This window comes from Castor canadensis, chromosome 13 (genome assembly GCF_047511655.1).
Source record: "Castor canadensis chromosome 13, mCasCan1.hap1v2, whole genome shotgun sequence".
Classification (NCBI taxonomy): domain Eukaryota; kingdom Metazoa; phylum Chordata; class Mammalia; order Rodentia; family Castoridae; genus Castor; species Castor canadensis.
In genome coordinates, this window is record NC_133398.1 from 24,730,008 (window position 1) to 24,744,487 (window position 14,480).

The 14,480-nt window shown below is 43.1% G+C and overlaps 1 protein-coding gene across 11 annotated transcripts in view; it reads left to right on the forward strand.

Moving 5' to 3' along the window:
• The window catches only part of Ptpn3 (protein tyrosine phosphatase non-receptor type 3), a 140,068-nt gene that overhangs the window by 52,152 nt on the left and 73,436 nt on the right, over nt 1-14,480 (forward strand). For 10 of the 11 annotated variants that reach the window (XM_074051295.1, XM_074051296.1, XM_074051301.1 and 7 more), the window contains one exon: nt 12,783-12,937. In XM_074051295.1, coding sequence (XP_073907396.1) covers nt 12,783-12,937 — 155 coding nt within the window. Of the gene's footprint in view, nt 1-12,782; nt 12,938-14,480 lie in introns of those variants that run through there. The other variant, XM_074051304.1, reaches the window with a different exon arrangement.

A 14,480-nucleotide genomic window follows, 5' to 3' on the forward strand; every position in this document is an offset into this window, starting at 1 on the left:
GTAGTGATTAAGCATGGTCCCTTTCTACCCACCGTGAATCACCTGTAATTCACCTTCCTCCAGTTGTGTGGGTCAGTGGACTCAGCCCGAAGTGTGCCATGCCTGGACCCAAGCTGAGATTGTCATCGCATTTGCAGCCTGACTGTGACTTGGGCATGGTTCTCTGAGCCCAGCCCGCCAGACTGTACGATGGAGCAGCAGTGATGCCTGCCAGGCCTAGTCAAAAGCAGTGGTGTCAGGAGTGATGGGCATGGATGCATTTGGAAGACTGCAGTCCCCAGCAGGACCCTGTGGTTCCTGGACAGAAACTCCAGAAGGAGAAGGTGCAGGGACTGAGGAGCAAGATGGGCGGAAGTGTTGTAGATGTGTCTAGTAGACCAGGCCCTCAGACACGTTCACATGAGGGACTGAGACTTAGAAAGTCATTTGTCCAGACTCATGTTAGCCTGCGAGTGGCAGAGTAGAGACTGGAGCACAGAGATCCTGGCAAAGATGTTCCTGATAGGTCGCCAAGCCATCCTTGAAATCAAAGGATGGCTGTGTCTCTCCGTAGTCCCAGCTCCCAACACGTACGTGGAAGGCCTCACTACCAGTAGATGCCACAGCAGCAGCAACAGAATATGTCCTCTCTTTTCTAAGAGCTTAAGCTTTTTATTTCTGTGTTTATTTTTGGGGAGTGCTGGAGTTTGAACTCAAGGCCAGTCGCCCCCGGCCTCTAGAACATGATATTTTGATAATACATTCGCTTTTCATTCACTTACTCTGAAATACCATTATTCTGTATGGTGGCATACTTTTGATAGGTCTTTTAAAAAAGTGTCCTCCCATTAATTTTCTGGCCTCATTTCATCAAGACACAAAGCCCTGGAAATCTGAATAGACTGCATAAAAATACATTTCATCTTGGTTTCTAGAAGCTCTGGCAGCCAGTGTAGTCACTGTACCCAATATAACCCGAGATGGCCCTCAGATTGAAGCCTTCCAGGCAGAGGGCTTTAAAACTGGAAGAGCCTCAAGAGGGCTCACTGGGAAACCCAGCTGAAGAAAAGCTGATTCCTGACTTCTCAGGTTGATTAGTGACAAATAGAGGGGTGCTAGGGGTGGGGTGGGGCAGGGGTTAAGGTGGAAGTATTTTTCTGTGTTTCCTTGAGATAAAATTGTGCTAAGGGCTCCTGGTAGTGAGGATTGGGTTTCTCTGGCCCAGCTGCTGCTGGCTTCAGATTCCTCAGCCTTGGTAGGGCTGGCGGGCTGGTCCGGTTGTGAGATTCCAGCCTCTTGGCCGGGATGCTCTGTGATTAGCACATCTCAAACCTTTCAAAGTGACTTTTGCTGTTTTCTTTTCTGCAGGCTTCTGCTGCTTTTGGCTGTAAAGGGGTGGGGACCGGAGCCTAAGACAGAAATATCAGAGACTGACACCCAAATGGGTGTGTCTGTGTCTGAGGGCAAATATTAGCACAGTATTTTTATAAAGTTTATGCAACTTGATTCATGTCCCTGGGGAGTAAATTTATTCCATCCTGTTTTCCAGTCTGTTTGGAGCCTGGTGGAAATATTCAGATGGAAAATGAAGAGCGGTTGGTGGCTTAATTTTAGGTAGAAAGTGCTAAATATTGAACATCCTCCATTGTCAAGGTTTGAGCTTTATGTAATGCTGTTTTGCTCATGTTTTTTTTTTATCTTCTAGTTCATGGGGCCATTTTAGTTTTTTCCAAGAATGAGGTATCCATTTAGAATTATTTTCCATGAGGAATCCAATTTCAAACAGTGATATAGTTGAGTGTGCCTTATGTGCACAGGAATACACCTTGACACTTTGGAAACAGAAATTGTGAATAGAATCTTGGTCCTGGACCCCTAAAGTTCCCTCATCCCACCCTCTCTGGTGTTAGCCTGGCTATAATTCTCGGCATGGGTCTCCTGCACTTCTGTTTGATTACCTGTAGTGACTGGGAGCTCCTGGCCTGCCATGTTTGTGGACCATTGTTCAAAAGCTCTTTCTAGTGTGGAGGAGAAGCTGTTTCATCTTCTACCCATTGAACCCTTGGGGCCAGAAAAAAATCAGTGTAAGACAGTAGGTAGTTTACATGTGTTTCTCTCCAGTGCTTAGAACAACCTTAGAAAGCAGGGAAATCTCCCTTTCATAGATAAGGACACTGAGCTGCAGAGAGGGGAAACAATCTCTCTGAGGTTCATCTGTCCACTAGGAAGTGGTTAAGCTGGGTTCCAACCTACCACCACCCAGTTCTGAAGCTGATAGTTTCACCAGAGCCTCACACCATGCCCCAACTCCTTGCGCGTGCACTAGCCCCTGGATTTTCCAGAGAGCCTAGTGGTCTCCCTGAGACCTTGCCAGGATTTCAATTATTCCTCAGGTTGTGCTGCACCGCCTCATCTCATGGAGTTCCAGTGTCCCATACACTTCCCCTCCTGACCTCTGCACATGAAGTTTGCATGTGAGTCTTCCCCCTGGCCAGCCTCTGTTCATGTGGCAAGATTCCCTAGAAGCCTTAGCCACCTGGTCCTACCCCACCCCAACTGGGAAGGTCCCAGCCCCATGGTGTTGTGTCCTCCTGTCCCCTGGGCCTTCATTACCTCTAGAACTGGCCTGGATGCTACAAGCACCTCTGCCTTCCCCCACACCACTTCCTGGCCTGGCCTGGTTCCCAGAGAATGAATATTGAGTGAGTAAATGGCCCGGAACTCTTTGGCAAAGTAGTAACAAAGGAAGCAAAAAGTGAAGATAAACAAGATGTGAGGTCCCTGAGATGGCTTGCAAGGTTGTGGCAGTCCTGTCGCTGGGAGCTGGCTGTGGGGCATGCTAGCTGATGGTAAGTCCTGCAGCATGGCATGGTTGAAACCCTCCATCAGTGAGCCGGTGTTTGTTCCCTGTTCCTCCCAGGAGATAGCAGGTTTGCTGGCTCTTAGGTTTTTGTGTTCTCCCAGGTGGCATGTACCAGAGAAAGTTCACCAGTCACCAATCAGTGAATATATGGGTGAGACAAATCACAACCCACAGTATACAGACCACCAAAGGCATCCATGTGTCTTTTGAGAAATGCTCTGGCAGGGTGGAGGCTTGTGACATTTGAGGGTGTGCAGCGTAGCACCACACCACAATAATATTTTCATAAATATTAAAGTAACTTCTAACGTTCCCACTTAAAACAGTCTCATGAGAAGTGTCAGGAGTCAGGAGAGGGTCACCTCCAGAGGGAACACCGGTAAGGGGACACCTGAGCCAGGTGCTTAGGATTTGCTCTAACTTCTCTGTGTGAGAGCTCAAGAACGTATCATTTAAAGCAAGAGCCAAGGGCCTACATTTCACGGGCTCAGCTCAGCTCAGCAGGGTGTCTGGGCTAGAGGTAGAGGCAGGAGTGAGTTGTCCTGTCTGACCCGGCCATGGTCCCATTCTCTTTACAGCAGCATTACCTCTTCCCAACCCTGTGGCTCACTGTGTTCTTCAGCCTACCCTTCAGGGAGCTTCGACCCACTTACTATCCTTCCGTATCAAGTAGAACTTTTTATTTTGTTAGTTTTGCAAGTGCCATGGTGTCCAACCTATAAATAAAACCTATAAATAAACCCAGACTCCATAATAAGAAAACTATTTGACATTTTGAAGTCGTATGAGAAGAAGGGCACTTCTCGTTACAGCTCTCCCTTTGAATACAACTGATCCTATACAGTACCCCACCTCTGCTTCCAGAGGCTTCCTGCTTGATCCACAACCTGGATAGATTAAGAGTCCTATGAGACAAGTGATTTCACTACAGGATCCTGCTTCTGCAGTATTACCGTTGACAATTTAGGATACTTGAGCTGTGTGGTTAAAGCAGCTTGTGTGTGTGTCTTATCCCACATGGCAGGGAATCATGTGACGTCTGAGGGTTAAATCTGTCAAACACCTTAATAAATAAAAAGTATTAAATGCTTTTATAAAGACATACCCAATATTTTTAAAAAGTTTTGTGCATCAGTACTTGAATTGTTGACTGTGATTGTCATACTCATTAGCAGACTTTAAGCTTTTTTTTTTTTTTTTTTTTTTTTTTTTGGCGATACTGGGGTTTGAACTCAGGGTCTCAGGCTTGCTAGGCAGGTGCTCTACCACTTGAGCCATACCCCCAGCCCTAGACTTTTAAGTTTAAAAGTGTTATTTATTTTACTTTAATGAAGTTTCTAATAAGCCATGTAATTGTAAAAAGACAAATGTTTACTACCAAAAGTTAAATACTATATAGTGTATGAAAAATGTAATTTTTAGAATATGTAAGCAATTAAGGAAATATCTACTTCAAGTAGACTAAGTAAGAAAATTCTGCTTTTAAAGAAACTGAGCTAGGCACAGTGGTTTACATCTGTACTCCCAACTACTCTTCAGCTACAGGAGAATCATGGTTGGAAGCTAGCCCTGGCAAAAAGTTCGAAAGATCCCATCTAACAAAAAAAAGCTGGGTATGTTTGTCTTACATCTGTAATCCCAGCTTAATCTCAGCTATGCAGGAGGCATAGTTAGGGTCTGAGGCCAGCCCCAGACAAAAATGCAAGACCCTACCTGAAAAATAACCAAATCAAAGATGATTGGGATGGGGGTCCAAGTGGTAGGCACAAATCCCAGGACCACCACCAAGAAATAAAAAGAAATTTAACCAGAAAATGGGAAATTTCTAAAATGTCTAAGTGAGCACTAAAAACATTTACTAAAGTCAGTGTTAAAATTTTTAATTAAAAATTAATTTTTTGTTGTCTAGGCTGAGGATAAATTAGTTTTATTAGTCTTTAACCTTAAATTAACAATATGAAAATGTTTGGCTTAATGAATAGGTTTTTTCTAATTTAGTATTCAGTAGTGATTACTTATATTAAAAGCTAATTTTAACAATAGGTATATTTATCTTTTTTATTATTATTATTCATAGTGGGTATTTATTTTGATATTGTTATTCAGTGTTGTACTTAGGAAATTAAGAAAACCAAAACAAATGCGGGGAGGGAAGGAATGGCAGAAAGATATTGTTGATCGATTTAGGAAAATTACACTTGTGAGGATAAAGATGAAGTTCCATGTTTGTTCAGTAATTTTGTTAGCAGTTGCATATAATTTAAAATTTATAAAGCAAAATCCTGTAATTGGAAGTGTTTTCCTAGATGTATGGACATTTCACAAGTGAAAAGTAAAAGCACTTTTTTTATAATTAGTTGGGCTGAATTTCACCAAGAACATTTGCCAAAACTAATATATCACACAAAATGCATGCATTTCTGTTTCTTTGCTACTTTTTTTTTTGTAAATGATAGTTGACTCTGCCATGTATTTCTGAGAAAGAATGTGCTTTGTGCGTGAACTGTGGTCTTATTTTTATAACTTGGGTATTATAGATCTTTAAGAATTAATTGGTGTCTGTGAATGGTGCCAACTACTTTTAACAGGTCAAGACATCTGGTTACATAATAGCAAGTGATAGAATCCTTTTTGAACTAGCTTCCTTCTCCTCCTCTATTTTGGCATCAGTGCCAATCCCAGCACTGACACATAGAGGGGAAAATCTGTTAATTCTTCAACAATGGTTCCAGGAAGCATTTCTCCTATACTGAGTGATGGGGCAGCTGCTAAGCTCCGGAAACCCTGTAGAGCTCTGGGCATGACTGAATAATATAGGCTGGAAATTGATGTAAGGGCACTGACCCACCCAAGACCTAGGCAACAGGCACAGGTGGTCACAGCCAGAACCCTGGAGATTGTCTGCTGGAGGGTGATCCCGCCTTCGGCGCTCAGACTGCCTGTATCCCTGTGTGTGTAGGGTGCTTGTTAAAAGTTCATCTTCTGTATGATCGTAAGATGAGGCATGATGCTGGTTTGCATCCTGGATCAGGAAGAAAGGAATAGAAGACCATCAGAACAATTTGCAAAATTTTAATGTGGACCGTACATTAGATAAGTGTTTCGTCAGTGTTTAATTTCCTCAGTGCGATAGTTGTAGTGTGGGTATGATGTGTCTTTGTTCCTGGGAGATACATGCTGGGACATAGAGGTATATAAGATCTATAGCAAGTGGTTCAGAGAAAAACCTGGGCTCCTTGTGTCTCTGTGTGCATCTGTATGTGTTGTGTACAGGTGATAGGCAGAGGGAGAGACAGTGTGCCTGGCAAAGTGTTAACAGTTGAGTCCAGGCCAAGGGAAGCATACAAGAGATCCGTTTTTCATTAAAAATAGACCTAGCTTAGGACCCCACTGTACCACTCTTGGGCATATATCCAAAGAAATGTAAATCAATGTATAAGAGAGACACTTGCATGCTTATGTTTATTGTAGCTGTGTTCACAATAGCAAAACTAGAATCAGCAGAGATATCCCAACATCCAATTAATGGATAAAGAAAACACACAAACATACAACTCATCCATTAAGAAAATGAAATTATGTTATCTGTAGGAAAATATATGGCCGGAGATCATGTTGAGACAAATCAATCGCAAAAAGCCAAATATCTCATATTTTCACATGTATCACAGGTGTGAAAATAATACACATGTGAGGACAGCAAAATTAAACCTGCCAAACACTGTTTGAAAAAGGGAAGAGAGGGTGGGGAGATAAGGAAATATAATGGAGGGGTAAATTTATTCACACTGTAGGCCTCTAGGGAATTATCACAGTGAAACCCACTTGGATTATTAAATGCATGCTAATTTTTAAAAAGTTTTACTTTTCTTCCAACCTTCCTGTAAGTTTAAAAAAAAATTTTTTTTTAAAGTTGTAATTTCCTGGGCCCTTACTGAACCAAACCCTGTGGGTGGTGCCCAAGAATCTTTGTTTTTAACAAACTCCCCAAATGAGTTCTGTGCATGTTACTTTTGTTGAAGTGGCTGGATTGAAAGTCTCACTTCGATGGCTTTTTAAAAATAACTTAATCATCAGGCACAGGTTGATTTTTGTCTCTCTTACTGCTCGGTAAATGATAAATAAATCCCTGCCCAAATCTTTGTAAGTTTATCTTCAGAAAGGAATACCTACTTCCTTCAGAGGAGGTTAAGGCACACCTAGGCCTGGCCTTAAAAGAGTGGATCTAGAAGCCATCCTGGATCAGGTGCCGACGGTGGTTGGAGACCTGTGGTTTATGTTTTCCTCTTAGTGTCCTATAAAGTAGTGAATGAGGGACCTAAGTGACTTTTCCCTTCTCCCCCAAAGACTTGGCTAATTCAGAATGCAGCCCAGTTTCTGTGTATTTACAGTGAATAGGACGAGAAAACAATACCTTAGCAGCCACATAAATAAAGCATTTGTCTTCTGCATTAAATATTGATATTTGAAGAGAATTGCAATTGATCTGATGAGTCATTGTCTCACATGGCTAATAGCACATGTTCTTTCTGTGCTAGAAATGTCTCTCCAGCAGAACAGTCATCTGTTGGGGATCATAAATAGCAGATTAAAGAGAGAGAGAGAGAGAATGAGAGAGAGAGAAGGAGGAAGAGCTTTCCTGAGTTCACTAGAAAAGTGTTAGGGCAATGAAACTGGGAAAGGGATTTCTGAGATGAACTGAACCGTAAGTGATAAACCAGAAAAGAACAGAGGAGCAGTTTCCCTTGAAGTCAGAGGGTTGGAGACGAGGTGGCTTCCTCTGGCCGCCACTAGGTGGTAGCATTGGCCAGGGTCAACTTGAATGCTGTGTTTCTTCAGGTCGGTTCCTGTAGTGCTCACAAATTAGGTGTTTACACACTGAGACTGCTTTCTTACTCTCCTTTTTTATAAAATAAAATTGAAACTTGCATTCTGAAATTAGAGACCTAAGTTCCTTATTTTTCAAAGAGCAGAATAATTGGTATTTCCTTTGAAAATGATCCAAGTGGAGCTGGGTTGGGTTTCCCACTGCTGTGCTACATTCTCCCTTCTTCCACCTGTGGTTCATTGGCTTGTGAAAGAACAAAGATCCACAATAACTTTGGGAAGACCCTTAGGAAATTAAGCACTGGCATTACCTCTTTCCCATGTCAGGCACTGGGGCAGCCACCAAGCGGCCACAGTGGAAGCCTTGTTACCAACCCTGGCACAAAGGTGCCGGTACCACATACCCGGGGTGTGGCAATTTTTGCCATCACACTCCTGCTTCTGGTTCCATTGAGTTTGGAGCAACTCGGGTATATCATATGTCTATAATCAAGACTGCCTTTTAACTCTACCAAGCTGGCTATATTTAAGTGAGTAAGCTCTTAAGAAATGAAACATTTATATAGCTGTAAAGTATTTGACACCAGAATAGCCATCAAAATCTAGAATCTAGTCACATCTAACAGCATCATGTGTAACTTACTAGAATGTCTTTTATTGAGTACCTAAATGTGTCTCATATTGTGTGTGCTGCCTCTAGCTGTCTTCATTGAACTCCTGTTGTGTGCAGAGTGAGATGTTTTCCAGGTCTGATCTTTGATTGAAAACTGTTCACAGTAGAACCTCTGCTGCTAGTGTGCATACCATTCTAATGCTATCGCTGTTTGATTTTAAACGTTGTACAGAGAATAGGCTTGACTTCCATGCTGTAAGTGCGTCAGCTGCAGCTGTGATCACTTGTGGTCACAGAGGCCAGTGTGTTCCTGTTTGGGTTGTGGCTTTGTTTATAATTAAGAGGCTTATAAAGGAAGCCATAGAAACCCTGAGCTCCCCGATTGCCGTGGTCCAGGAAACGGGGCAACTAGTCAAGAGTCATTGTCCCAGCCAGATTGTTTAAGATACAGTTTCAAGACAATCAGAAAGCACTACATGCTCCAATTGTGTGGTGTTTCAACGTCAGGCACGCTTTTATCAAGGTTTGCTTAGGAATAATTGTAGGAAGAACACTTCTGAAGCTTTCATGAAATACCGTTCTATGACATTGTCCTTAGGTTCCAAGCCTTTTGTGTGATGGAAATGCATGTGAAGGGTGGGGGGGCAGGGGATCCTATCTCTTCTGGTTTCTGGCCTACTTTATCTGGTCAGCTGGCTGTGTGACCATGCTGGGAAGAATCATTAACTATGGTCACGTTCATCGGTTCTGTGGTCCCCACGCTGGCATAGCAATGAGGGGATGCTTAGTCAAGGAGCAGTGCACAGGTCTGTGCCTGCAGCTGGCATGTAGCCCACTTGGCTTTCATTTGCAGACCTCTGTTTGCAATCGTCATGGTTTTCTGTCCAGGGCCACTGTGTGATTATCTCTTCGTCTGCTGCTCTGTGGTGATGGCCTGACACTTTCACACGTGCTCCAAGTCAGTGGCTTAGATTCCACCAAGGCTCCGTTGGACCATTCAGAATATAGTCTGAGGTTCCTCAAAAACCCACTCCTCTAGCCTTTGACTGCCGGTCCTTTCTTTAAGGACCGCCTCAAAGGGAATGTCACCCTGAGCTGCAGCCCAGGGTGCTGAGTCACCATGTAAGGTGGGGCCAGCACAGGCATCATTTTAAAAGTTCCCCAGGTGACTCTGAGTGCACCTCCCACTAACACCACACTTGTAATGATTCCATTGTGTCTTTCTAAAAACTGTAATCCCCCTGAGATTCTGACACAAGAACCAAGCAACAAAATTGACATTTTCAATTCAGTGTGACTTAAAACACATTCTAGAACACATTTGTTGTCTTGATAACTTATTGTATTACTCAGAAAATGCTTCCCTGGTTCTGATGACGTTTTCATTGAAAAGGGCAAGGTGGAGGTGGTGGGGTGGGTGGAATTTTGTAAATGATTGAGTATGTTATTTTGCAGGATTTTTTTTTTAATTAATATTTGAGATTTCCTGTACCTATGCACAAAGAATGGAGATTTCTCTAGAGCTCCCTAAAAATATTAAGGTACCCAGTACACTATGGTCTTCCTGGCTCTGCCTCCTTCACAGCTTTCATCCTCCTCCTACAGTCTGTGTCTGAGGTCCCCAAGGCCTGGTTCTCAGGCCTCCATTCTTTTGCCTCATCCCTTCCCCAGCTGAGTCACCTCTCGCTCTTGCTGCTGATTCCCTGCCCTGACATTTGTCCCTGCATTTCCAGTTATCTGTGCCTCGCTTCTTACAGGGTAGACTCTGGATCATCACCTGGGAGACAGAGATGCAGACCTTGGGCTCTGGCCCCTCCCAGGCCTCCTGGAACCAGAGCCTGTATGTTAATCAGATCCCCAAGTGCTTTGTGTGTGCATGGCAGTATGAGATGTCTACCCTGCCCCCACTGTTATCCCATCAGCCGAGTTTGCAATCTGATTGAACTGCTGTTGCTTCAGACTGTAAATTGTGACTTTGTTTTCTCATTCATTGATTCACTCAGACACTGCCTACCAGAGGTAGGTGTTGGAGATACAGTGAGCAAAAATACGTCTTAATTCCTACCCTCATGGAGCTTGGTATCTAGTTGAAAAGCAGCTATTAAACACACACCAGAGTTATAAGTGCAAAATTATGACGAGTACAATAGAGAGGGTCTGTAATACAAGTATGTGACTTACTCGGGAAACCCAGGAAGGCTTCATGGGAGAAGTGAAGCTTGTGCAGCACGCTGAGGGTGAGTAGGAGTTAATCAGAGGAAGAGAAGCAGAAAGAGCATTGCAAGCAGAAGGCACAGCATGTGCAAAGTCCCGCTCACCAGACAGGATTTGTACAGAATTAATAGAGAGCATTTATATGCTCTTCAGACCTTCTTCTATATCTGCTCTTACACCCAGCCCTGTCAGGTTTACATCTTCTGCATTCCCTAATCATTCCCTTGTAGAAGTGTTCCCTATAATCCCATAGAGGCCTAGACCTTTGACTGCCCCCTCCCCGCCCCCATGGTACGGCCAATGTGTATCTTGTTGGTTCTTCAGTTTACCATTCCCCTATTGACTTTACTAGTAAAGCCAGTTGCCTTACTGTTCCAGTTACCATGGTCAGATTTCATACTGCCCTCTGACGCCCTCTTCATAAGCATGTTCTTTTTTAAAAACGTAAACTTGATACTAAAATGTTTCTTTCTTTTTTTTTTTTTTTGGTGGGACTTGTATTTGAACTTAGGGCCTCACACTTACTAGGCCAGTGCTTTTACTGCTTGAGCCCCTCCGCCAGCCCTAAAATACATTTCTTAATCAGTTTTTCATCACTATAATGAACTGCTTGGCACAGACTACTTGAAGAACCAGGTTATTGACCTCAGTTTGGGAAGTTCACACATTGGCTTAGCGCTTGGCTTCATCACAGCATGGCTGGCGGCAATGGCAGTCACACACCTGGAAGCAAGCAAGTGACGACACCTCCAACTAGGAGCAGAGAGGCAGCTCAGGCAGGGGCACGCTTGTTCCTTTTATAACAACCCCTAGTAAGACCTGCCAAAGGAGTCAGAAGAAAAATACCTCACACCTGTGGTGACCCAAGCGTCTTCCACCAGGCCTCACCTCTCAAAGGTTCCACCACCTCCAGCAGTGCCACCTGGGAAACCAAACCCTCAACCACAGTGGGGGACACAAACCACATTAAAAGCAGAGCAAACTTGCAGAGAAATGTACAAATCATGGGTGTAGTGCTTAATGACTTTTCATAAAGTGAGTCCAAAAATGTCACTAGCACCCACACAAGACAGAGGATTAATAGCTTCCTGGAAGACTCTGCCTCTTTTTCCTTGATACTACACCCAAAAGCAACCTCTAGCTTGTCTGCTATCAGCTTTGATTAGTGGAATCGTGCTATAGGCAATCCATTGTTCCTGGCTTCTTTTGCTCAGGGTAACATTAAAGCAATTCTTTCGTGTAATTTCATGTAGCATTGTTCATTTCTTCCCTTTGCTGTGTGAGTGCCTGGTATGATTATGGCACACTTTATCTAGTCTGTGGTTGATGACCGTTTAGGTCTTTTCCAGTTTGGGTGTATTATGAAGATTCTTGTACATATCTTTTGTACAAACATATCTTTTGTTTTTAAATGTGCATTTTTCTGTTGGGAACATGGTTAGGGGTTGTATCAGCAGCTTGGTAGATATTGTCCAGTAGTTTCTCAGTGAAGCATAAAGGCCTGAATTCAAACCCCAGTACCACCAAAAAAAAAAAAAAAAAAGTTTCTCAGTGAAGTTGCACTAATTTATGTTCTTAGAAGCAGTGCCTCAGAGTTCCAGTCACTGCACACCCTCCATGGGTTTGTCCATCTTAAGTAGCCCTTCCAGTATGTGGAACTCTGCTCTACAGCTTTACTTTGTACATCATTGACGAGTGATGTGGTCGAGTACCTATTTTCTTCCAGTTCTTTACTGGACTGTTCTTTTTTCTCTGAACTGTAGGGACACTTCATTTAATGTAGATCTGTATATTACAAATACCTTCTCCCACTCTGTGCTCCCTTTTTACTCTTCTAAATGTTGCCTTTTAATAAGTAGAAATCGTCTTTTTAATAAACAGTTTATCAATAAACTTTTTTGTGTTTTGTATCATATGTATGCCATGCTTAGTTTTGTAAAACTTGAGAGGTCGAATATGCAGATTCTTAAGACAGTAAAAACATAAGTTAAAAAATTAAAGTCTAGGAAGTAGAAAATGTGGACTTGGGAATGATAAGACAGACAAGCCAAGTAATTCTATGAGCATGTTATTACTGAGTGATAAATTTTTCTTAGCGCTTCTTAGAAGTCAAAACTGAATTGGAAACATGGCTTGTTACCCAGTTCTCATTACCTGTGACTTTCAAGACTACATTGTGAGGATCCAAGCCCACAAGTGTGAGGTGCCTGGGTTGGTCATGAGGCCGTTCACAGGTAATTAATAGTTTGCATACAACAGCACTAACAGGCGTGTCTTATGTTACAGGTTATTCAGCGATAGTTATGACCTCCCGGTTACGTGCGTTGGGTGGAAGAATTAATAACATACGCACCTCCGAATTACCCAAAGAGAAAACTCGATCGGAAGTTGTCTGCGGCATACGGTTTTTAGATGGCTTGGTACAGACTTTTAAAGTTAATGTAAGTTCTGCACGTGCTTTTCTTAATTGATGTTCCTAAGAGTGAGTTTTCACTTGCAAAATGAAGCCAAAGATTATTTTTAAATGAAAACTTGGGATTTCAAGTCTTGATTGTTGAAATTGGATGGCAAATAGCCCTAAAAACTGCCCGAGTCTCGCCAGTCCCCTTTCTTAGTGATGTGACCTGGGTGATCCACATATCTTGCTGCTGGGAGGTTCTCTCTCCATCCACTTCCTGAGGCAGAGCAGATCCGGGGATAATGGTCTTCATTAGAGCCCATGGCATGCTGTGTTTTAAAAATAGTTACAATTACTAGGTTATGTGTTGCCATTAAATGGTGAGCTCTTTGAGGACAGGAAGGGTATCGTGGCACAGGGCTGGGCACACAATAGGCACTTGTTAAATGTGTGAGGATATGAGGAGGCGGTCAGTCTCAAGGATGGCAGGGCCCATAGAGGACCTGGCTTCTCTCCAGAATTAAACTTTGAATCTTAATTAAAATGTAAATAGCCTTTGTAGCTCATGGGTCCCCCTTTGGATGGTGCGGCCCTTGCAAATCTTAAAGTGCATCAGAATTGGGTGCCGGTGGCTCACACCTGTAATCCTAGCTACTCAGAATGCAGAGATCAGGAGGATCACAGTTTGAAGCCAGCCTGAGCAAATAATTCATGAGACCCTATCTCAAAAAACCCTTCACAAAAATAGGGCTGGTGGAGTAGCTTAAGGTGAAGACCCTGAGTTCAAGTCTCAGTACCACACAAACAAAAAGTGCATCAGAAATCCTAGGATGTGAGTTAAGAAAGAAATCTGTCCTGCATGATGGGGCAAGCCTGAGCACCCATGTTGTAAATGCACGCCACACAGTCTCCATGCATGCTGCAGTTTGGAGAACCACTGGTTTCAAGTGTTGTCGGCAAGGTCATCTGTAGTTCCCTGTAAAAGCAACTACTTGGGTTTTACAGAACTTATCTCCAGGTTCCTTTTTAACATAGTCTTCTGTAGAATTTTGTCATTCAGCAAACCCCATGAAAGTCACAAACGTTGCTTCCAGATGCTGTAAATTGACAGCTTAGTGCATGTCTGGCTACTTGGTTAAAATTGGTGTTTGTGTTGGAGCTTTTTCTCAACAACATACCTGAAATGCATATTTGCCAGTATATAGTTCACTTACTCACTCTGCAAAGCAAATGTTTGCTGACCCTTCCTGTGGGCCAGGTTTTGCTCTGGGCACTGAGAATATAATAGTGAACAGAACAGCAATCACAGCCCCCCGACACCCATTTTTTCTTTCTTTGGTTAGTACTGAGTTTGAACTCAGGGTCTTGCGTTACCCTGCCATCACTCTATCACTTGAGACATGCCTCCAGCTCCGTCACTGCCCTTTTGAAGATTGCATCCTGGTGGGTGGAGATGAATTGGGGATCATTTATAGATATGATCAGGGAAGGCCTCACTGAAAAGATGAAAGGACCACAAAGCTATCTGAAGGAAGCACATTCCAGGGAGAAGAAACAGCAGTGCAAAGGCCCTGAGGCAGGGATTC